General features: G+C 50.3%; 1 protein-coding gene across 9 annotated transcripts in view; it reads left to right on the top strand.

The window, feature by feature from the left end:
• The window catches only part of PPFIBP2 (PPFIA binding protein 2), a 147794-nt gene that overhangs the window by 102280 nt on the left and 20587 nt on the right, over positions 1-24927 (top strand). For all 9 annotated transcript variants that reach the window (XM_027578984.2, XM_027578986.2, XM_027578988.2 and 6 more), the window contains 8 exons: positions 9089-9181; positions 13335-13446; positions 15718-15779; positions 16757-16832; positions 17849-17952; positions 19725-19792; positions 21377-21434; positions 22381-22419. In XM_027578984.2, the coding sequence (XP_027434785.1) occupies positions 9089-9181; positions 13335-13446; positions 15718-15779; positions 16757-16832; positions 17849-17952; positions 19725-19792; positions 21377-21434; positions 22381-22419 (612 nt within the window). The remainder of the gene's footprint in view (positions 1-9088; positions 9182-13334; positions 13447-15717; positions 15780-16756; positions 16833-17848; positions 17953-19724; positions 19793-21376; positions 21435-22380; positions 22420-24927) is intronic.

Raw genomic sequence — 24927 nt, forward strand, 5'->3', positions numbered from 1 at the left:
ACACTCCAATGATTCAAAAATTAAGGGTTCATAAAGGTATATGCAGCAAAAAGTCCCCTTCTAGGCCCCCCCAAGCCCACCATCAGGAACCACTGAGATCAGTTTGTTTGTATCTTCCCAGAGTTATGCACGGACAAGCAAATTTATGTGGAGAGATGTACACACACACACACACACACACACACACACACACACACACATTCTCTCCCTCATTTTTTGTACACATGCACACTACTCTAGACCTCCTGATTTACTTATTGTTTTTTAAAATGTTATTTACTTACTTGACAGACAGAGAGCACAAGCAGGGGAAGCGGCAGGGAGAGGAAGAAGCAGACTCCCCGCTGAGCAAGGAGCCCAATGTGGGGCTCGATCCCAGGACCCTGAGATCATGACCTGAGCTGAAGGCAGATGCTTAATTGGCTGAGCCACCCAGGCACCCCTAGATCTTCCAATTTAGCACTCTGGGAGTTTATTTCATACCAAGTACATTTTTTTAAAAACGTCTTTATATTTATATCTGCATATTATTTCATTATCTGACTGTACCCTAATTTGTTTGATCTGTCTTCTTTTGATGGACATGTAAATGGTTTCCAAGTGTTTGTAATTACAAAGAACGCCTCTGTGCACCTGAAATTTTGACAGATATTTCCACGTTGTCTTGTGGAGCATAGAGGTTATGTTCGCATCAGTGGTGTGTAAATGCCAGCCCAGTATTAAACTGAGCATGAAGGAAGAGAAAGAAAAAGAACTAAGTAAAATTGTGAGCAAGTTTAACAGGTAGGAAGGGGTAGGGAAGACCATGATTATGGGAGGTGCTCAGTGGTTTCACATAGAAAAGAACCATAAAGAAGAACTTTGATGGTTAGCGAAGCAGGAGTAATAAAGCTAGTTGAGGGTACTACACAGAGTGGCAGTTAGAACCTCAGAAATGTCACCTGCTCTTTATAATGCAGGACCCGAGAATGGGACACAGCTACAAAAGGGTCTGCCCTGTGGGGGAGAAACAGACCTGTTAAGAGGGGAAATGGGCCAGCCCTGGAGAGAAAGAAGTCTAAAAAATGTTGAGCCTGAGGATGGATGCCCTGGAACATAACACATGGGTCGGGAGAGTGAGAAGGCAGTATCCCAGAAGTGTTGGGGTGCACCACATAGTCTCCCTGAGCCGAGGAGGAAGATAGGTGCACCCCGATACAAATCCCCAGACACATGGAGGTGGGCAGGGAGCAGTGGTGGAGGGGGGCAGCTGTTTGCCTAGCTCCCAAAAATCTCCTCCAGCTAAACACTTAAGTATTGGAGAGGTTGGCTTTTGGTGCCCCACCCCTTGCTTGTTTCTACCCAGGATGCTAGGAAACTGCTGCTCGGGCTGTAATGTTGCAGCAAAGGAGAGACTAGTTTATGAGGGCGGAGCGTCGGATGCCTTGAGAGAGAGCGGCCATTGTGCTGTGAGTCCATGAAAGCGAGGGAGGGAAAGCCGGGCATAGACACACGTGCGCCACAGGCTTTGGCAAATCAGACCTTTGAAAGTTCAGACATAGAAGATGATTCAAGAATATTGAACTTAAAAATAATGTGATTTCTGACTGCAGTGTCACAAATAATACCGACAAAAGGAGAAGCTTAGAGGCACACAGGGAGAAACTAGTTTTCAAAGGGGCTCGTATAAAAGCTAGAAAGGACCAACAGAGTGCACCTGCATGAGCAGCAGCAGCAAGGGCAAGCCCCAAACAAAAGGAGGGTGCCAAGGACGGGAGAGAGACTTTTTGTTAAAGTTATGTTCTCCAGAAGAAGATCAAAGAGAGAATGGGCTCAATTCTCCCGATGCCTCTGGCACAAAGAACTTAGGGCAGCGGTCCCCAAACTGCTTGCTGTAAAGTGAATTTTAAGGTATCAGGGAAATCAGTTGAGTTGCTAGCAAACTGGAAATGAACCATTATCTGCCTGCCTCCTCCCCACCCTGCAATGGCAAAGTTAACCTAGGTTCTGTGACATTTAGTCTGTTGAGGCTGGAGTTGACCCTTTGATGATTTGTGGGAGGCTAGGAGATGAAGTAGGGATTGTGTTTGCTAAGAGCGAGTTACATCAGCTTGACCTTGCGTGTTGGGCCAGGAATGCGTCGTGTAGGATAGACGGTAAACACGCACTTTGAGAGGCATTGCACACACACTGCTCAGGGAGTCTTGTGGGTGAGCTGGAGGAAAATAGGATGGATGCTAAGATAGGTACCCAGGTGATCATAGCACCTAGAGACCATCTCTAGGAGGTTTTATTATAGAGGGTGATAGTCCTCTGCCCTCAGCCCTCCTGCCTATTTAACATTTTTAATGTATACTGTGGAAGCTGATCTAGAAGGTCTTGAAGCTCTGATGATGTGAAGCCAAAGAAAAGTCAACTGGATCAGCTGACATTGGGATTCATAAAAACCTGCATAGAGTGGGACAATAGCTAGGTGGCAGAAAAGGGTAAAAGAAGTCAGAAGAACCCGTGGAAAATCACTGACGGTTGGGAAGGAAACACTTCGCTTGAAGACAGGAACATGCCTGTGATTTGACCAGGAAGAGGACCCTGAGGAAGAGAGGTGCCCCTCGTGGTGGAGACAGAGCTTGTCTGCCAGGAGGCAGGGGGCGGGAATGAATGGGGTGATGAAATCAGACAGCAGGTCTAGGCTCTTCATTTGAGAGGCTTAATAATAGAGGGAACAAAAGAAGGAAGAGTGCAGTGAAATTCTAGAAGCTTCTCTAAGAGAGACAAGCAGGTCTAAAGACAAGAGCAGGGCCAGTGCACAAGGGACTAAATAAACATTCTGGAAAAGAGTGGCCAATAAGGTGAGCATGCTGGGGAGTGCAGAGCCACTGGGCTTTTGTTGTCCACAATCAATGTCATGGGCCTTAACTGTGTTCCATGACTGTTAGGTTTTTTTCCGTTGCTCTCCCAGTTCCTTTCCTATGACTCGAACACTTGGCAAAGGAGAAGGGGGTGGGGGTGGGGAAGCGAACTCACATCTATCAGATGCACCTTGTGTGCCAGGCCCCGTGCCAGGTGCTTCACCTAGGGCTCACCTGATTAACCCCTCAAAGTAACCCTCTGAGAGAGACTCTCGTTTCCACAGAAGTGAGAACGAGTTTGCACGAGTCTTCAGCCTGCACACTCGCCGGCATCCTGCTGGTGCTCACCGAGGCGTAGCCGCCCATAACAGGCTGACCTCCCTCTTTGGGGAGGTAAAGGCTCATCGTTACCTTGAGGGATTGCTTTTGGCTCCATCCTTGATTAACCTGCCATCCTTCCTTCTGCCCCAGGGCTCTTGGTTAGAGGGTTAGATGTAAATTTTTTTTTAAAAATTGCCTCCATGCTAGTGAATTGCCAGGCGCATCGCCCTCCTCGATATTGCTTTTATCCACATCTGCCTTTCCTCTTCTCATGCCTCACAGTGACCATTCTAAGTCTGTGCCCCTGCTTCACTGCTTTGTCCTTTGAGAAGGCAACCTTGCCTGCTTTGCAGAGATCAAGGCCATTGGGAAAATCTCCTTCACCTTGCTGTTGCTCGTCTAAAGACTGCCTGGACCCTCAGCGTTCCCTTTGTTCTTAGCAAATACCCAACCTGGGCTGCTAATTCCAGCACCTTTCCTCTCTCTTAATTCCTCCTGTCCAGCTTCTCGGTCCTCAAAGTAGTCTTTGGAACCCACCTGCTAAGTGGTTAAAGTACCAAAAGACTTTGAGACTTCTCAGAAGAAAAAGCATGAACAAACTGAAGGTAGACCACCTTTCCCCATTGAGCACCTCCCAGTGGTGGTCAGGTCCATGGGCAGTAGAGACAGAGCTGGCCTGTGATGCCTAGTGGCTCAGGCTAGTCAGGCGAGAAGAATCCTCTAGCTTTGTCAGGCATATGTCCTAAGTCAGCAAGGGGTCTGGAAGCCGGTGGCACACAGAGAACAAGCCAAGTCAGAGCCCAGTGTCTGCACTGGGACTGTGGGTAAGAACACAGAGGGCAGGTATGGCCCCAGCCCATTGGTGCCTGGCCCATCAGGGTGTAGGGACCAGTAACTGTGGGGCTGGGTGGAGGTCTGAGCTCCAGGGCACTGAGGCCCATAAGGGTCATCTTGATTTCTCAGCCCAATCCTCTGGTCTTGGTAGGAAGATGCCTTGTTAGACAGATGGTCCTGGGGTAAGACAACCGGGGCTGTGTGTGGGCCAGCTTGGGGGTGCTGGCTCACAGGGAGAGTGGCTGCGAGTCCAGGGGCCTGCTTCAAATGGCATCAGCAGAGAGGAGAGCAGGTGTGTCAGCCCGGTGCCCTCTCAGCCCCGAACTGCCACTCATACCCCGTTTCCCGTCTACATTGGAGAAGGGGATTTACAAAACAAGATATGGGTGGGAGTTGTTCTTCTTAGACACCGTTGTCATTGGTGAGGATGGACAATTTCCTTCTAGCACACCTGGGCGGTTCCTGTGGTGCCCGCGGCAGACCCCAGTACCAGACATCAGTGCTTAGAGTATCTATTAGGGGGGCGGGGAGACCTAAGCAGTTTCATTGGCTGCCACCCCATCCACCCAGGTCTCTGCTCTGTTGCCAGGTGTTTCCTTAAGTCCACATCCCCGTGCCAGAGGCAGCTCATAGCTTCCCGCAACCTCTCAGGGTTCTTGTGCTGCAAGTGGCACCATCATCTATCACGTTACCCAGGCTCATGGCCCGCTCTCTCCTTTGCTGCCACCCCCCGGGGCAAGGGCTCTGGCATGTGCCTGCTTGACATCACGTAGACTCATGCCATCCCTTCCTCTTGACCCCAGCAGAACTAGGCCTTCTACTCCCTGGAAGCCCTGTGTTTTCTGGGTGGTGGACCTTTCAGCCTGTCGTGATGACTTGTGTGTCCCTCCCCACTCACCTGTGAGCACCTGGTTACTGTGGCCATGGGTCTCTGCACAGTGCCTAAGCATCTATGGGGCAGAAAAGGGAAAGCCCAGTAGAGCTGCTAGCAAGTGCAATTCACAGTTGAGTAGCTATGAAGTCCAGGGATTGCAGTTATTTTTCAAAATTGCCATAAAAGGGCAAAATGTTCTTGAGGCTACAAGAAGGAGTGGGAGGTGAAGGAGTAAGATTTGGTGTAGGGTGTGAGGGAGAGTTTAGGTGGACGTGTTAGCATGCGTAAGTGTGGTGTGTGCTTGTGGGGGTGGAGCTGGCAGCTGTAATGTGTGTCAGAGGGAACGGGTCTGCATGCATGCCTGTCTCTGCTGTGGCCAGGCCCTGTGCCTCAGTGTTGGCACACAAGTGTGGCCCCCCAGTGTGGCACTACGGAGCTGCTGGGGGTTTGTTCAAGCTGCAAGACAGCCCCGTCGATGGGACAGGTCTCAGGAAAAATGCCATGTCTTTTGGTTCCTGTGCAGAAAGTGGGTGGTCACCCCTGGGGGCCACCTGCTGCTCGCCGTCTGCATGCTTCCTTCTTTCTGGGCCGCTCTGGTGAGGAGCTTTGTGTCTGAGAGCTGACTGACCCTGAGTGCTTTTTCTCCTTTCTCTTCCTTCCTACAGTCAGTTCTGAATGTGATCAGTGAGCTGCAGGAGCAGATGTGTAGGCTGCAGCTGGACATCCACAGGCAGATCCAAGAGCGCCTCTTACTCAGTAGGGGCTACCCAGAGGAGGTGGCGCCCGGTGACGGTGCTGCCAGTGACGGTGCGGCCGAGCCCCCGCCGTGCAGCCAGGACTGTGCCTGTTGGGAGGGGTCACCTGTAGGAACCACACTTAAGTATATCAGAGCATGCGTGTGGGGGTATTTCACGGATGGAGGGGCTGGGGTTTCTCCTAACCACAAGTGCGTGCAGTGGCTTAACATGGCTCTACTGTTACCTCTGGGCTGAGCTCTGTGACCCTCACTGAGCAGGGTCTGAGCAGGTGAGGCCAACCCTCGGACAGGTGGTGGCACTTGTCTTCCTCGTCTGGGAATGAGGTGTGTCAGGTGCCCTGAGGGATGGGGCATTCGTGCAAAAGGAAACCTCCAGAGTCCCCTTCCCAGGTGTGAGTCAGATACCGATTCTCCTCCTGGGCTGGGAGATTGATTAAAGTTCCAATTTTTTAAAGATTTTATTTATTTGAGAGAGAGAGAGCACAAGCAGGGCGTGTGGGGGGGGGAGAGTCAGAGGGAGAAGCAGGTCCCCTGCTGAGCAGGGAGCCCAATACAGGGCTCGATCCCAGGACCCTGGGATCGTGGCTTGAGCTGAAGGCAGATGCTTAACCGACTACGCCACCCAGGCACCCCAGGATTTTTTTTTTTTAAGAAAATATAGCATCATGAAAGAATCCTTTCAAGTTTATTTTTAAAGAAGTTGATCCCCAGTGAGAAAATAGAACACAAGTTTCCATTTGCTACGACAGTGAGGTCATCATCTGAATGTCTAGGAAAAATTTCCCACTTAATCACATTAGAGGGATTTCACAACCTCTGGGCCCTCTGGGGTGTATCTGAATGAGGTCCTGAACTTGGCCCCTCACACTGGTGAGACTGGGTCCCATGTACCCTGGCTGGGCCTGGTGATGGAAGCTGCATGGAGATCACCTGTGCCCCCAAGGCCTGCTGTTGAAGAGGACTTGAAAGCCTGAGGGAAGGTCAAGGTCACAGTAGCCATGAGTACTGCAGACGGTCTGCCTCGGTTCTGTGGGAAGTTAACCACGATCCATACTCAACTGTGGAACATGTGGAAACTCTACCCAGACTCAGACATTAGGGGAGGAGCTTGGGGGCAGGGGGTTTGAGGTTGGGGGGAGATTTCCTTCTACATTAAATAAAATGATAAGAGGGAAAAAAAATGAGAGTCCAGATATAAGTGTGCATTTGGATAGGGAAGTGCTGAGAAGGTTCTGGGCCTGCCCTATGTTGAGTGGGTCACCCCAGAAAGATGTCTAAAAGAGGCTAAAATTTGCACCAGTGTTTATAGCCGCTGATCGGCAGCAGACAACCTAGAAAGAGTGTGCCAAAAGAGGTCAACACAGAGCCTGGCTGCATCGTGCTCTGTGTCCCCTGGAGGCGGCCTCTCAGGCAGGGCCAGAAATGTTCTCCCCAAACCATCCTGGATCAGCTGCAAGTCCCACCAGGCCTTAAAGTCTAATGCTGCAGGTCATGGGTGCAATGATTTTAGCTTGGAAGACATTTTTTTAAAAGGGCATCAACAAATGTTTTCCTTAGCTGTGAGAAAATCTTGATGAATTACCCTACAAAATTCAAGGGTAAGCAGTGTAACTTTTAGGCGGATGGTCTCAGCTCCAGGCCAGTTAAATGCTGAACTGAATTTCACATGTTCGTTCATCAGGAAGTAATGCGTACCTACTGTGTGCCAGAAAGGAGCAACACAGACTTGGAGTTAGCCAACTCCTTAAGGAGTTCACAGCATCGGGGGAGAACTAGCCCTTAGCAAGCCTACCAGTAAATGTCTGATTGCAAATGATGTAGGAGAGTTCCAGGGTGCCCCGTGGGAGTGTAGCCGGGGGCCTGATGAAGTGTAGAGGCCTGAAGGATCGGGAGGAATTAACCCAGCAGACAGCTCCAGACAAGAGGGAGCCGTGTGCATGAAAGCCCACGTCGAAAGCGGAACTAAAAAGTAGCCAGCGTGGCTGGTGCCTCACCGGGGGGAGGGTAATATCAAGGGCAGGCAGGGTGCTGGGCCAAGCTGGGCAGTGCTGGCAAGAGCTTACGAGTTTTGAGGAGCAGGGGAGAATGCCAGGATCAGAGATGTGCTTTCATCGTATTGTTCCCCTGGGTGGTATGGGGGTTAGGGGCTCCAAGAAGGACAAGATGACAGAGGAGCAGGCCCTGGAGAGACTGCCCGGGCTGTGGACAAGAACTGCTAGGTCAGAGTTGGGGAGAAAGGAGAGATTCCTTTCCCTGGAGGTAGAATTAGCAAGGCTTGGGGATGCATTAATCAGTGAGGGAGAGCAAGGTGCCAAGAATGGGCGCCAGGTTTCTGGCACAGGCGGGTAGGTGTATGGAGATGCCATTTAGTGGCACAGGAATGTCTACAAGGGGGAATTAAGTGTCCCATCTGGGCCACGACTGTTGTGAGATGCCTGCGTGCAGGTGTTAAGTAGGGAGTCTCTGGGAATCTGGACTTTAGAAAGTCTGGAAGTGATCGCTTTCAGGCTAACTTTTCTGATAGGAACCAGTCAGCAGGACCGGTTGTCCGTTAAAGGAGCCTTGGTTTGGGACAAGGGTGCTTAGCAGTGTCATCTTTGCTAAAGGGGTAGTTTAGAGAGCAAGGGCCCTGTAGTCAGAAGAAACAGACCTGATTCACCATGGGCAAGTTGTTCAACGATCTCTTCCTCATTCAGCAACCTTCAGTGGCTCCCTACTGGCCAAGAATGGCATCCAAGCTCCTTATAACCTCATCCAGAGCCTTTCCAGTAGGGCCTCACCTTATCTCTCTGGCCTCACCTCCCACTGCATGCCACCCGTCCTCTGCCCCAGTCCAACAGCCCGTCTCCCTTTCCGCCTCCTGCGTCTGCCCTCTGCTGGGATGCCTTCTCCCTCCCTCCTTTCTTCAAGTGGACCCACTCCCCTGCCCTGGAACGCTCAGACTGGCTCTATATTTGGCATTTGGCCTCTTAGTGTTTTCTGCCCTGCTGGTTATCCCTTCCTCTCTGGAGCCTTCCAGGGTCACACGCCCCTCTTCCAGGTTCCTCGACCGTCCAGCACAGAGAGATGCTCCCACCTAGCCTGCTTCCTGCTACTTTGTGCGAAGCTGCCTCATTTTTGCATCTGTTGCTCTCGCTCACACATCCTACCTGTCCTGGCCCCCACACACTTGTGCATGATCTGGGTGCACCCCGCAGAGGACATGGATGTCAGAAAGGGGCAGGCAGAGCAGGTTCTAAAAATAAGAACGTTTTCTCTTCCTGTGCCTGAAACTCCCTGGCTTCTGTTTTCTAATGGCCCAAACAGCTTTTCCTGAAACAGGACCATGGTTCAAGATTCGAGCGGCAGTGCGGAGCATGACGCAGGTGCTCCTGCCCGTGGCATCCTCTGCATGAACCTAACCAGGGTTGTAGGTCCAGGGACTGTCATGCTCTGTCACCATCAGAATTCTGTTTTTCTCCCTCATCCCTCTAGGAGTTACTGCAAGAGCTCAAGCACCTCAAAATCAAGGTGGAAGAGTTGGAGAATGAACGGAATCAGTATGAGTGGAAGCTGAAGGCCACTAAGGTACGAGGTGGTTCTGATGCTTTCTGAGAGTCGCTGAGGTCCACTGGGGAAGGTCTGTGTTCACGCTCGGGGTTTGCTGTAGCCTGAGCTGGAAGCACGCAGATTGACCCTCCTGTGCACACACAGACAGCTTTGATCCAGAAGGCTCTTTTCATAGGGAGAGGCCCCTGAGATTAGGTCCACTGGGGAAGGTCTGTGTTCACGCTCGGGGTTTGCTGTAGCCTGAGCTGGAAGCACGCAGATTGACCCTCCTGTGCACACACAGACAGCTTTGATCCAGAAGGCTCTTTTCATAGGGAGAGGCCCCTGAGATTAGGGCCCCTGAGAGGCCCCTGCTGGAGTAGCTGAGTCTCCTTCCTCTTGCTGTGCTCCATAGCACCCTTAGGCTGATGTGCGACCAGGAAGGGGCTGTGAGCAAGTGAGAAGTCTTAAGGCAGATGAACGCCAATGTTATACTGGCTGCCTCATTTTAAATGTAGCAGTCCCCTTAACACTGTTTTTAAATAATGTTTTTAAAATAGACATGCTTTATTTTTAGCCTTGAATGCGTATTTTATATATATATAAATATACTTTATTGTTTTAACGAAGTCATGTTTCTATTGAACTGGGGAGCCCGGCTGCCCTGGGGGGTGGGGGGAAGAAACAGCCCTGGAGAAGCATTCTTGGGCGAGGGAGCCTCTGAATGCACATCTAGTATTTCACTAAGGTCTCTGCAGCGCCACCCAGAGGTGTTACCAGATTTTCATGTTTACTTCTTACTAGAGTTTTAAAAAATCCTTAAGAATTTTCTTCACTTCTAGTTTGCAATTTTTTTTTCTGTAAGTTAACTTTTAATGACCATAAAAACAGTACTCATTATAGGGGATTTTTAAGCCATAAAAAATGAATAAAGATCACTTCTTCCCCCCCCCCCCCCCCAGGAGCTACCATTTGTAGTATTTCCTTCTAGGAATTTCTCTTTATGGCATGCTATTAAAATTCTGAACATGATACTGATGTCTGCATAACCTGTTGTACAGAATGATTTTCTTCACCACTGTACGGATGAGGAAGCTGAGGCACAGAGCAGCTGAGTAACTTTCCCAAGATCTTACCAAGTCAGCACCAACCCTAGGCAATACAAACCCGCTTATCTACAGCTCTGTTTTTATCTAAGGGTATCCTCGTATGTACAGTGCTTCCGTTACTGTTCCAGGAGCAGTGGTTTTCTCAAAGAGCTCAGAACCTTCTGTCACAGGGTTCCACTCAAGCGAGTCCTGTCTCCGGGAAGCCTCCGAAGTTGTACACACCACCCGTTAGGAAACCAAATAACTCTTCTTAGATCGCCAAAGCTCTTTGCCTTGACATATAGACCTTTGAGATACGACAGGTTATTTAGTAACTCCCAGGTGTGGGGCACCTCCCGTGTGCCGGAACACATCAAGACTTTACCTGCTTTTTCTTGTTTGAGCCATAAAATAAGCTAGTGAGGTCTGTGAGTTTACTATCCTCATTTTAGTGGTAAGAAAACCGAGGCTCAGAATGGCCAAGATGAGGTTCTAGTCTGGATCTGTGTCATTCCAAAAACCATGCTCTTTTCCCTATAAAATCCTGATTCCCTATGGTAAAAACCTGTACTGTTCTTGAAAGTTCTCTTCAGTTATCTGTGTAAAGCTTGTCAGCCCTTGCAGGCCATTCATTTTCCAGTGCAGCAGCAGCAGGGCGTGCTCCCTGGGCTTAACGAGGCGGAGTATTTGCAGAGACCTGGGGCGCCCCTCTGCCTGGTGCCAGTTTGCATGCCTTTGCCTCGGATCTCTTGCCACACAGCTGCAGCCTCAGCGGCTGTGGCAGGAGCATCCTTTGCCCTCGTAGTCAGGTAGAGAGCCTGTGGGCTGTTGTGGCCTAGACTCCCCAGCTATGGGGACATCTGTCATTTCTGGCCCGTTCTGTGGAAATTGACACATGGGAGGTTGGGCCCAGGCACTTAATCTGTAATGTTTTAAGTGATGACCTCCCCCAGAGGCAGGCCTCAGAGAAAAGAGACCTCCTTGTGCCAGGTGCTGGGCTCTGCCTCCATGGGCCCACATCACTGACATCCACCCTGGGTCCCGCAGACAAGCACTGGGCATCCAGATTCCTAACAGAGACCAGCTCTCACTCTGACTGCAAAGAAAGAGGAAAATGGTTGTGGGAGGTACAAGAGGGATTAGGAAACTGTCTTCTAAGAACAGTATGGTCCTTGTAGGAATGAGAGGAGTTTGGACTGCAGGTCTCGAGGCTGAGGTTTTCAGAAGCCACTGACCCCGTTAGTGGTCAGCCATGGGCAGCGAGGCCCTCGGTGAGCTGTGGAAAGCTGCCGCATGGCTGTGGGTCTCAGCAAGCCGTGTGATGTAGCGGGGCTTGGCTCCCTGGCCTCTGTGGGTCGGTACCACCGAGCAGAGGGGCAGCGCTCCATAGGACACTTTGGAGTAAGGAGATCCTACCTCCTTGTTCTTTACATGGTCATCTCTTTCCCGTTTGGGGGATATCGGGGAAGGTTTATTCAGGGACCCTGAGGTGGGCTCAGGGAGCCCCCGCCCCCTAATAGTGGCCCCCACGTGTGCTAGTAACTCTGAAGCATGCAGGCCGCGGTGGGTAGCAGCCGGCTTCGGAGCAGGTGGGGTTTGCATCCTGGGCACTGGTCCTGGTTCCTCCCCAGAAGCAACATGCAGGGATATTGCTTCCTCCCATGGTTTCCTGTGAGGAGTGAGTGAGGTTTGATGTAAGAAATCAGCGAGCACAGGGGCAGAGTGGGCGCTCCGTCAGAGTGTCCTGAAACCGAACACAAGGCCTGTTGGGCAGAGGGGCCACCAACAGGCTCAACAGGCTCGGGGCTCGTCTGGTTACTTGAAATTGTTCAAAGTTAACTCCGGCCTGTGTGGGGAAGGATGGCCCACTGCGTAACCTTGAGGCATGAGGGGGGATGTGGCTGGGCTCCCCCCACAGGAAGGGATGGCCGGAGGACAGGGCCCCGCTGTGTGTTGACAGGCTCCGGAGTTAGTCCTTACCCCCTTACTTTGGTTGGATACTCCGAGAACTAGCTGGTTATCCACAAGGAAAGGAATACGATGAGAGGAGCCACAGTATCTCTTTTATTGAGTACTTACTGTCTACCAAGCATTAGGCTAAGTTGTCCGTGACCATTATCTTACTTAATCCTCACCACAGCCCTATGAGGTAGATGCTATTTTCCCTGTTTCATAGATGAGGCAAGACTCAGAAAGGTTAACTTGCCTAAGGTCACTCAACCAGGAAATGAGAGAATCCAAGTTTGGCTCCAAAGCCGTTGTGCCCGGTGGGATGGGACCAACACAGTTCTGATCTTCTCATGAGTATGGGAAGGCGTGGACAATCACACCTACTGTCATGTGTGAAATTTAACCTGCTCTGCTTAGTAGAGATGTGGGAACCACCCAGTACAACGGTCCATGTACGTCTGTGTATGAATGCATGTATGCGGGTTTGTGGCTGTACTTACATGCTTTATTTGCAACAGTGTATCTGCTCAGCACACCTAAATGCTTGTATGTGTGGACATGAGGGTGAGCGTGCGCAGGTGCCTGGAGGCTGGGCAGGGGCCGTGCCTATGCATGACGGGTGGGAGAGTACTTGCAGGAGGAACTCTTGGCTTACTCTTTGTCTACCAGTAGTGGTTTGATTTCCCCTATCCTTCCTGTATGGGCTGGGAAAATGAAAGATGTGTGCACTTGTCACAGTGGTGTACATACATGCTCTTGCATGAATGTCTCGGGAGAAGGAAGACCACAGCCAGAAAGAGAATACCCATCAGCAGCCCTCCCATTGCACACCATCCCAGCTTGTCAGGCCTCCGGGGTGACTGGGCCTCAGAGGGCAGGGAAGAGAAAGAGCCTGGTCAGGTAGGAGGATGCAGGTGACCAGCCCGAGCTGTGGTCAGGGCCAGATTGACCAGGAAGAATGAGTTCCTTGGGCAGAGCTCCCTGTTGTGGGGAGGGCAGTAAGCACCTCCCACTGCGTGCCCCTGACACCTCTGCTCCTGACTTACCCGCAGGTTCCAGGACCCATTGGTCCTGGGCTGTGAACGACTTGAGGTACTCCATCACAGTCTGGTAGTCCCTCTGAGCTCCCGGGGACCCCTCTGTTGCTCTTTCAGGCTGAGGTCGCCCAGCTGCAAGAGCAGGTGGCCCTGAAGGATGCAGAAATTGAGCGTCTGCACAGCCAGCTCTCCCGGACTGCAGCCCTCCACAGTGACCATGCAGAGAAAGGTAACCGGCTAGGCCATGATAGGATGTGCTTGCCCCTGGGCCCCGGGCATGTGTGTCCATGAGTGCGTATGTGTATGCCTGTGTGGGTAGGCATGCTGATGTGTGCATGTGTCCTGTGTGTGTGCAAACATGTCCTAGTGAACAGATGCACATGGGTGTGTGTGCGCATGCGTGAGCTTGAACGGGCCTATAAAGCACAGCTCTGTTGTAGACTCATTGCCGTGAACCTCTCGCGTGTAGTCTGATCACTAAGCTCTGTGCAGCTACCTCTGGAGCTCTTCTTTCACTTGACTGGAAGGACTTGTTTTGTGTCATCCCCATGGGGGAGGCTTTAGTGATTCACTCACTTAGTGGATGTCCGCCTGATACTCATACAAGGCCCTGAGGTCACAGGAACAAAGCAATTATTTTTCATCCTTTAGATCTCAACTTCATTGTTACCCCTCAGAAAGACCTATTCTGGCCACCCTGCCTCAACGAGGTGCCCCTCCTGCCCCAGTCCTGTTTTTCTCTAACTCGGCATTCTTCTTATTTCCGTCCGAGCACTTAACATGTATCAGGGCTGCACTGGGGGAGGTCTCTTGGTGTAGACTGTTGTCCTCACTGTGGGGCCAGGCCTGTGTGTATTCTCTTTAAGACCAGATCCCACAGAGCTTCGCACAGCATTCAGCCATGGTAGGCTCCTAAGAAATACTGAGTAAATGAAAGGATGGTGAATGGACCTTGATAAGTTCAAGTCTGCTGATTAAAAAGGGAAGGATGAATCCTCAAATCCTCTCATTCACACCTGTTTAATATCTACAGCTCTTCACCTGGTGTACAAAATGATCGCATACCTTCCGACTTCTCCTCCCCTGTCAGCCTTAGCGCTGCTTCGCTTAGGTCCCTGGCTGGGGTAGGGAAGCCATGCAGCCCTGAAGGAATGACTCGGGCTAGAGAAGGAAATTAGTGGCCCATATGTTCATCCCTCCCCCAGCCTTCCTTAGTGTCTTCCGAAGCCTCTGAGCATGTCCCCTACCTGCCAAGGCTCAAGGTGGAGGCTGGGGCCCCCTGAGACATCCTAGCCTCTCTGTGATGCTTAACCTGCACAGAACGCTTTCTGTGCCCTGATTCTAGGCCAGGCAGCCTTCCCCTGCCACCCTATGCTTCTCTACAGTCCAGCCTTCTAGTCCATCATCAGATAACTCTTGGAGCTGGTCCTTTGATCGTTTGCTGCTCAAGTTGGGCTCTGCCCAAAGCACTGAGGTTTGCCAGTCTTCACATGGAGCTTACCACCCTCCTCCCACAAATGGGAGAGCTGTAGAGCTGATCTTGAGCTGCCAAGAGCCTAAGATAGTGAGCAGGCACTCTGAAAATGAATCTCTTTGCCTATTTACACAAAGTCTCTAAATTTACTCTTCCTATTCTTGTTGTAAGTGGGATGCCTGTAGTTTGGTTCCTTTGTCTCCTGCGCTTTGCTTGCAGTAATCAGTTTAGGAATGGGGATAGGTCCTTGTTTTGAAACTCCAGTTATGTGACAATCCCTAGGCCTAAATATTTAGAATGACCTCCAGCTCCTTTAGGCACTGGCCTTTGGCCCTGCAGACCAGTTGGGGAAGAGTCCCTCTTTGGCCCAGAGAGAGAGCAGGCCATGGGTTGTCCACCACAGATGGACACAGGTACCTTGGCCCACAGGGAAATTCTATACGTTTATGAAATAGGATAGTTTTCCTTAACTGTAGAGTTTGTTTTAATATATTTATAGATGTGTCTAAACATTTGTTAGTCAGTTCTGACTGTACCCTTTTAAATTAAGCCAAGTACCCAGCTCTTTTACATAATCATTCTTTTCTCATCTTCATTCAGCTGTAGACTTTTTTTTTTTATTATTTTAAATTCGACTTTGCCACAATCCATGGGACTGTATTTCTCCAAAACTAGTTGGCAGCCCAGGTGCGTGCCCACTCAAGTAATCACTGATAAATGTCTGTATTCTTCAGAGATGTTGATTTTGAAAGATTTGGGGGTTCTTCTGTGTCACCTTTGAGTAAATGGTATTTTGATTTTCCCCACTAATGTCTATAAAGAGAAGATAAAATACTAAGCTCATCCATTCGTTTAGCAGTCCAACAAATGTTTAATGAGACTGACGATTGCCAGACATCATCACAGGCTCTTAAAGAAGTAAAAGAGCCCATGTGCGATTTATTCACAAGGAAAGTGTCAGCAGCTTAGCATGTGGGGATGGCTATCTGTGTTTACATAATTCTTCCTATACCTAAATTCTTTTAGACCAAGAAATTCAACATCTGAAAATGGGGATGGAAACTTTGCTTGTTGCCAATGAGGATAAGGTAAGGGCAGCCTTCTTCTTCCTCTGCTGACATCTCCGGCTGTTCGGTCCCTACTGGTCTCTGATATTCTGGGCAGGGCCATGCCCAACAGGCCACTGACCCAGGGCTATGTCAGGAGAATGGCTTCTGCCTCTTAGAGACTGAACCTCAGCCACCTGTTTTTGGCCTTGATGCCTGGGAACTTTGCCTAAGTGAAATCTCCTAGAGGCAGATTAAAGTCGTACCTGTTCATGCTGGTGTGGGAAAAAAAAATACCACCGTGGTTATTGCCAACATCATAACTGCTGTTTAGACTCCTGGCAAAACGTGACAACAGTGCACCAGTCTCCTATGTGCACAGTCTGGTGGTAGACTCAACACAGAGACACAAGGCAGCATGTGATGTGCTTAACCTCCTGCCTTCTGTCCTTCACGTCTGATTCCTGCATAATCCTAGAGTAGCCTCCTCTTTAACTAGAGAGCACCTACCTGGGACAAGCATCAGCTCTGAGGACCACAGCCCTGCATCTTATAGATGAGACTGAGATTCAGAGTACTTGAGTTTTGTCCAAGGTCAGGTAACAGTAGGTATTGGAGCCAGGGTTTACCCCCAGGCTGTCTAATGCCAAAATCCGTGTGGCCTCCCAAGCCCCCAGACCTTGGCTGAAAGAAATGGTCTCCTCTGGGAATTCTGTCTGTCTCAAAAGGAATCTCAGACTCCCCAGGAACAGGTGAGGGTCCTGGATAAACACGCCAGCTTTATTTTAATCTTTCTTTGTGTGTAGCTCCAGAGGACAATAGTTGAACCGGGAGACAGATTTCTAAGGCTACCTCAGAAGGGTAGGGAGATAGTGAGCTTCCTGATCCAGAAATGTGTTTCTTAGGTTCCATGTAGCATCTCTTCTCAGTGTGCCCAGAACATAGTGTGGGCCCCACATGAAATCCTCGGAAGAGCCAGCAGTGGTGTTCACGTATAGTCTGTTCTCACACTGTGACAGGACCGTCGGATACAGGAGCTCACAGGGCTGCTAAACCAGTACCGACGGGTGAAGGAGATGATGATGGCAACTCAAGGTGAGGGCAAGGAGGGTTCTGCCGTTTTCTCCCAGAGGTATTTCGTCGACTGCATTAAACCCAGGGGCATTTCACCAGACGGCTCTTCATCTTCATTTGGAGAAGATCCTCTGCTGGAGAATGGAGCTGGTTAGACTGTCCTGGACAGTGGGAAATTGGCAGCTGTTGATTTCTAGAAACTATGTCTAGTGATAGTTCTGAGCTCCCAGGGACTAAGCAGATCATCAAGAAAATAAAGCCATCAGTGCGAGCCCTTGGGAATCACCATCCTTGGATTCCCAGGATACCCCTTAGGGGCAGTGAGTGCAGTCAAACCTCCACCAAAAATCAGTTTGGTACCCTCCTGGGGGATTAGAGCTTGTCCACTTCCTGAAGAATCTAAAAGCTCCCCCAGCAGATTCTCAGGGACTCAGGGAGCCTTGCCTGAGTCCCTGGGTGCTGGGGTTCCTCAGGAAGGCACAGGGCAGGGAGAGCTGTCTGTGTTTCATATTGGCAGCCTGGGCTGAACCCACCATGCACACAGTGTTAGTGTTCGTATGAGCACAGCAGGCCGTATGCCAGGCTGCCTGCCTTATCCTTCATGCCATTGACCTGGGCTCCCATCACAGTCTGGGAAAGCAGCTGCTTCGCAGGAGGGGCATGCTCTGAGGGTATTCAGAGACCTCATTCTGGCCGAGCTTCTGCTGGCCCTACACACATATCACTGCCCTGTTCTCCCTCTTCCTTTGGTATTTGGGGTCAAGTAAGAAGAGCCTGATTGCTGTGGCCAAGGAATGAGAAGGTTGGGGTGGAATACTAGGGGTTGCCTTCTCGCTGTTCCACACATGAACTTTGCCCTTGAGATGATCTTCATGGTCATGAGAGCCCTTCTTCAGATGCCCTGAAGAATCTTACGAGTCACACTCTTAATGTACCTTTATATATTCCTTAGGCTCCCTTAATGAAGGAGAAAGACTTAGAATTTTGCGTAATTACTCCGCGGTAGTGATCCCCCCCTTCTGCGTTAATGCTTCCAGGGCCTTCCGAAAGAACTCTCTCAATCAATGAAGAAGAACTTGAGGGAAGTTTCAGAAAGTGGAACCCTGCGAATAAAGGCCCTGAAGAATTACTTAAACCAGAGGTGCTATGTTTCATCCATGCTGTGGGGTTTCGGCAGGCCCTAGGAGCTTACATTGAGCTTGGGGGAGGATCTAATCATGTACCTGTCAGGTATAAATCTTGACAGGTGAGACAATAAATGGATGGAGTGACCCCCAAGGCCTTGGGGAGAACATTGAGGGTGGAAACGGATCCAGGCACTGGCCTGTGTTCTGACTGGGAGGGGCAGCATCATGGATACTGGACTTGCAAGGGTAGGAATTAATCAATCCAGTTCCTTGTTTCTTTCTGTCTTTCCTCTCTGGGGTATAAGCAGAGACCAAAGGTGGTTTCATTTTATTTCCCCATTTCTCCAGTGTCTGTAACAGTGCCCGACGCACAGGAGAATGCAGATATTTGTCGAATGGATGAATGTGTCTTGCTTGTTGAGGGGTATAAATTCAACTATTGCTGGGATCCGTTCCTATTTCAGATACCCCCTCCAGCCCCTATTACCAGCAGACAGATTTTCTTTCTCTTACACAAATCTCTCTGCATTTAGACTAGATACAAATAAGCAAATAAACTCATAGATCCAGATCTCAAGGGGAAAAGGGGCTTTGGCCCAGGATATAAAAGGTTCATGAAACTCTGGAATGGCCGAACTGAAGAGGATCTTAGGGGTCTAGCTCAACTCTTTTAATTAAGGGAGGAGCAAAAATGTCACCAAGTGTCCCAGTTATCAAGTCAGACAAACATTACAGATTGCTGACAATATTATGGAAGCAATGATTGACGCTCAGTACCTCTGTGTGGTCACTGTGATGAACACTGTCCATGGCTCTCACCTCATTTCTCCCCATGACACCCTTGTGGGATTCTTATTTTATTGTGAAGCTGAGGTTCAGAGAGGGTAATTAATCTGCTCTAGGTCACACAGCAGCTAGATGGCAGAACCTGGAATTGGACCCTGACCAAAAAGCCCAGGCCTTTAACAACTGTATTATAATGCCGGGGTTTTCCCGACAGTAGATCAAAAAGGTATTTACTAGGCTCTAGAGAAAAGGTCATCTTTGCACTTAGTACAATACTGAAAACATCAAACTGTGTCCTCCGTAGATGCCACCATTAGCTCATGGTCCACCTGTAATGCTCTTCCCTTTTTGTCTTCTCACTAAGCCCATTCTCATTTCTCAAGTGTTCTCCCCTCTGAAGCCCCTTTCTGAAGCATCCCTCCCTCCTCTCCATCCCTATATTGCCTTATAGGTATGAGTACCGTAAGAATCTCCACTCTGATCTTTTATCCTAATTGTCTGCCTGTCTGCTGTGGGGAGCACTTACCCAAACCCAGCATGGGGCCTGGCAGGCCATGGAGGTTGCTCATGTTTGTTAAGTGAATGTATCAATTCTAGTGCTTCTTGTTGTAAGCACCAGAAATCGACTCTGGCTAACCTACACCAAGAAGGCACGTTTTTGAGAGGGGTGCTTGATGGCTTCCTGCATGAAAGGAAAAGCTGAAGAAACCAGCTCAGAAAGGGCAGGAGCAGCAGGGTCTCCAGGGGTTCAGTGTCAGGACTCTACTGCAGAGATACCGATGTAGGTCTGGGGTGGAGGGGCAGGTTGGCCCACGTTTCCAATACTCCTTTCTCCTGGGCATCCGGAAAGAGCAAGGACCTGTATTGACAGAGCCATCGTGGCTGAACCTAGGGAAGGAAGTAGAACTCCTCAAGGGGAGTTGTCCAGAGAAGGAGAAAGGATGGTAGGTGGTCTTCAGACAGTAACTGTCGCCTACAGTGACGTCTGTTTCTGGTGCAGATGCCTCCAAGATGTAGCTCTCCCACCATGGGGCCACCTCCACTACCGCAGAAATCACTGGAAACCAGGTAGGGGTCCTGATCCTGTCCCCAGAGCTGCTGTTCCCTCAGCCCATCCTTGGGGCTCCTGCATGGCAGGGACTGGCCATGCATGGTGAGCACAGCCACATGTCCTGGGCACATCTCCCCTTCCATTGAGCAGCCCTCCAGGCCCTGGCAGTGGCCACAGTGTGGCCTAGGCCGTGGAGCAGTCACGAACTGTGCCTGCCTCCCCTGGCCACACAGGGGCTTCCCTTCCCATGGGCTAAGGGTCTGGGCCATTGTCACTTAGAAAAGACCTGGCCAGGGGTTGGATCCTCAAAGGGGAGGTGGCTGCAGGTCATCTGTGCCCTCCAGGGGGCTCCTAGGGGCTGGGAGCATCCCATGACATAGGTCTCATTTTCATCAGCCCCCTCTTGAAAGTCCTTCCTGCTCTCAGGAGTCCTAGAGCCCTGTGACAGTGACAGTCCCATCTCCCCAGGGAGAGCCATTTCTCCTACAGAGAGGTTGATCCAGTTGCTTTGGGGAAGCTTCACATGGCAATGAGCTCATAATGGGCTGGCCTGTGAGGTCACCTGGCTGCCCCCTGTCTGGTTCCCTCTAAAATGAACCTATTTCTAGCTCCCTATGTCAGCAATTTAGAACACACTTCCAAGTTGTGCCCCATGTAGTGGAGATACAGAGGCTCCCATGCCAAGAGCAGACTGTCTTTCAGGGACGGTGTCTGGGGAAATTGGCCGTAAGTATGATGGAAGCTTCTCCAGAATGGTGCTGAGGCTCCAGAACATACGGTGCTCAGGACCCAACTTTCTAGAGAGCCGTTGTTTCCCTCAGCCTTTAGCCCTAGAGAAAAATGTCAGTGTCAAAGACAGCAATTGGCAGTCAGTTTTGCACAATAAGAAATTTAGTTTAGGAGTTCACTCAGGAGGAAGTCAACACTGATTAACTCACACTGACCAGACTCACAGGAGACCAATGTACTAAGAGATTCTGCTTTATTCATATAAACTGAGAAACATAACTGCCAAGGAGACTTGTCACAAGGTAACCCTTGTGACCACTGGTGGCACAGCCTCTTCTCTATACAGTTGATGCCCTTCTCTGCAAAATAACCTGAAAAAGCAAATTCCTCTGAGCAGAGTAGTCGGGGCATACAGAGCTAGGGCAAAGGGTTGGAAGATTCTAGCAGGGTGCTCCGGAGCTGTGGCTGGCTGAAATACTTATCTTCACTCTAGTGTGGGACAGCTCCTTCCTCCCTGGACTACGTATTAAATAAATGGACAAGGCAGAGTCTTTTCTTTTGAGACTACAGACCAGTTAGCTTCCATTGATGTAATAGAATTGAGTGTATTCTAGATTTTCAAGGAATGCCGAGGCCTTTTGATTTGGATTTAGATGATGCTCTCATGCCCTCAGCAACACATTGACCAGACTATCCCTGGAGGTGGGCCAGTCTCCTATGTAGTGGTTGTGATGAGAGGGTGGCTTTTTCCTGACCTTGTCGCTAAACCCACTTAACAGACTACTGGTAAAATACTTGGTATGTCCTCTCCATGAATGAGCTCCTTGTCTAGTAACTGTTTCATTGTTCCCTTTCTTTTGTGTTTTTTCCAGAGCTCAGAAAAAACTCTCGTGTAGCCTAGAAGACTTGAGAAGTGAACCTGTGGACAAGGTCAGCCCCTCAGTCTCTCCATAAAGACTCCTGAGTTACGTACCCGGCAGTCCTGGGACACACAGGTCCCACCTTGTAGAGGCCTTTCTGACGCTGACAGGGAGGCAGGAATTACATGAAATTTTTGAGAAAACCAGTCAGGTGTGGCCCGAGGCCTCAGAGGCAGGGCAGGGCAGGGCATGCTGCCTGGAACTGATGGAGAAGATGTAGAGGTGAGCACAGGCAGGTTTTGGGAAATGGTGGGGAGCATGAGGATGTAAGTTCAGAGCCACGAGTCAGATCAAACCCTAGAAGGTCTTGAGTCCTGGCTCTGTATCCCCAGAGCCACTCTGGGAGCATTGCAGGGCTTTTGAGTGAGGAAGTAATGGGATAAAGTGATGAGCCCAGGAGTGAGTTATGGGATAAATTTAGGAGATTGGAGAGGAAGCTTTTTTTAAGAGTCTAGAGAGATGTGAGGAGGGCTTTGTGGCCCCTTATTTGAGGGTAGCCCTTGACCAGGTGGGTGTCCCTGGTGCTGGAGGGGGAGGTTGCAGGTTCTTGAGCAAGGTCACTGGAGACCAGGGCTCCTTCCCTGATAGAGCACCTTTATGGAGCCCTGCCGCATGCCGTCCCTTGGTCTGAGCAGGGTACCAGCGTCGGTAATTACAAAGGAAACCCATGAAGACTGGAGCTGGTAGGAGCCACGGGGCCCCTTCAGTGGCTCTGCCCCTGTGGTCCTGTGCCTCTTGCTCTCCCCGGTCAGATTGCTGGCAGCTGCCCAGAACATCTGTCCATGGGGTGGACAGTGACCTGTGTTTCCTCCATGGGTGGTGATTACCTGTCAGAAAGATGGGGAGGGAGGGAATGAGCCTTGCAGCTGGAAGCAGGCAGGTGGTCCTGAGTTGTAGTTTGCAACTAACACGGGTGTCTCTTTCTCCACGCAATTGAAATCCTTGCCGCTGTACAGTGTGTCAATGGGAACCAGCTCCCAGGGGTAGAAGCCAAGGTACAGTAACTGCGTGCCCCTATCGTGCATTTGTGGTTGCATGTCTGCTGGAGTTTTCCCGGAGCAGGTTACAGCTTTTGGAAGTATGTGAATTAAAGGGAAAAGAGCACAGGAGGAAAGACAAAGCCTCCTCTCCCGTTTTCTGCTTCTGTGCACCCCGCTGTGTGGTGTGACTTCATGTCATTGTGTGATGCGATTTCTTGAAAAACTCATCCTTAACAAGGCATTGTCGATCTGATGGCTGGGAGGGGGGGGTTAGGCTTTCCACACCCGGCCAGAGGAGCGGGACAGCTCTTATCCTTTCTGCGCTCATGTGTCATGGCCAAACACAGGGGCGCACTCAGCCACCGGGGCAGGAATCTCTGTGGCATCCCCCAGCGTTGGTGTCTGGCCCTTGCTTTCTGTGACTGGGAGCTCATCACATCTTTCCCAGCTCTAGTGGGTATGTCTTCTGGGCTTCCCTAGAGTGTGCGCCCGCTGAGCCCGGCTGTCCCTCTGGAGCCCCTGGAATGAACCAGTCTCCCCTGCTCCTGACTGCTCCAGAATCGAAGTTCCTCAGGCCTTCTCTGAGTCGAACATCCTCTTCTGTGTGCGGATCACAGGCCTTTAAAGTTCCCATTCATTCTCCTTAGGGTCAGCACTGGTTTCTCCAGCTTGTGCTCTGGACCACACTTGAGCACGGTGTTCTAGATGGGGTCTGACCTAGGGACTGCTCCTGGACTTACTGCTGTCACTCCAGGCCCTGCGCATGGGGATACTTCTTGTGCCTCTGCTCACGTGCTGTCCTGGTGTGCTCAGCCCGAGGCAGGAATTGTTCCCCATTGAGAAACAATAGAACAGGCTGTGGGAGGCTATAAAGGGAAAGCGCTTTGCCTGTGTCCCTCTGACACAAAGCCCGTGTTCTTGCCGCTCTGGTGCGCTGCCTTCCCATTCCAGCGTAAGGCAGTGGGGATTTCCCTATTCCCCCGCAACCAGCCTTATTCTTCTGTTCCTTCTGGGTCCTGTCCTGACCTTGACCCTCTCCAGCAGTGAGTCCTTCCTTCCCACCTGTCCTTCTTGGCTGAACAGAGCTGAGAGCCCTTTCTGTCGCCCTTGAGTCCTTTTGTGGTCTTTCTCACAGGCCTGGGCCGCCTGTCCTGGGTTGGGTTCTGGCCTCTTTCCCTCAACTCCGCAGTGAGCACCCAGGGTGCAGCCCATGTTGGCGGCCTCGGTCGTCCCTGCCCTGTCTTGAGGGGTGGGGGGTGGGCGCGCATGTGTGACGATGCAGCCAGAAACCTGGTTTTGAGGGCCCTTCCCCGCCCTCCTATTTCCTATGTCATGGGGAACCTGGAGTCACAGTTCCCCAAGCCTTTTGAACACTGCCTTCCCCACAGCCACAGTGGTTCCAGGTCTGACTGTGCATCAGAGTAATCTGAAATGCTCTTTAAAAATACCCACACTTGGGGTGCACTCCCAGAGGGGCAGATTCATGGGACCAGGTACAGCCCGGGAACTTGGTCTGTGCCAGTGTCCCAGGTGATTGGAGCAACTGGTACAGGGACTAGCATTTGTAAACTGTTGGTCTGACCAGGTCCAATCTCTACCTCGTGGGTCATCATGAATTTAAAAATCATGCGGTCTCCCTATCTTAAGGTTCTGATTATTTCTGCTGCACCAGCCAGTTCTTTAGACTTCCTTGGAAGTTTAATCTTTTTTTCACATCTCTCCTTTCTGAGCTTGTTTATAGGGGTTAGTAGTCCACGTTCAGTGAAGGAATTGGATTTCAAACAATTTCTAGGACTTGTATTTTATAAGCACACTGAATTCAGAAATTCGTTGGACACGGCTTTTAACTAAACGAAACTTCAAGAGATGTCTCCATCATTAAACTCTCCATTACTTTTCTGTCTTGTCCGTTTTGAAATCAGAACTTCCATATTACTTTTCTTCTGGGCCCAATCAAGTAGTCCACAGTCGATTTCCTTGGTAATGTTGCTTCATTTTCTCTTCTTACTCAAATGCATTCCACTGGGTTTCCCTTAGGTTTGTGGGTTTAGGGGCCATTATATCCTTTTTCTTAAAAATTCCAGTATAGTTAACATACAGTGTTATATTAGTTTCAGGTGTACAGTATAGTGACTCAGTAATTCTGTATGTTACTCAGTGCTCAACATGATAACTGTACTCTTAATCCCCTTCACCTGTTTCACTCACCCCCCCCCCCGCACCGCCACCTCCCCTCTGGTGACCATCCATTTGTTCTCTATAGTGAAGAGTCTGGTTTTTGTTTTGTATCTTTCTCACTTTGTTCATCTGCTTTATTTCTTAAATTCCACATGTGAGCGAAACCCTATGGTATTTGTTTTTCTCTGGCTGCATTATGTCCATCCTGACCAACTAAGTGCAGTTCTTTTCCCTTTACATTATCTTGTTTTTTGGGTACCCTCTCTGTGGCTAGGGTGTGTGCACAGGCCCGTTGCACTGGGGCTGAACCTCGTGCAGACTATGATCCTCAGCTCCCAAGGGAAT

This window comes from Zalophus californianus, chromosome 11 (genome assembly GCF_009762305.2).
Source record: "Zalophus californianus isolate mZalCal1 chromosome 11, mZalCal1.pri.v2, whole genome shotgun sequence".
NCBI classification, from domain to species: Eukaryota; Metazoa; Chordata; class Mammalia; order Carnivora; family Otariidae; genus Zalophus; species Zalophus californianus.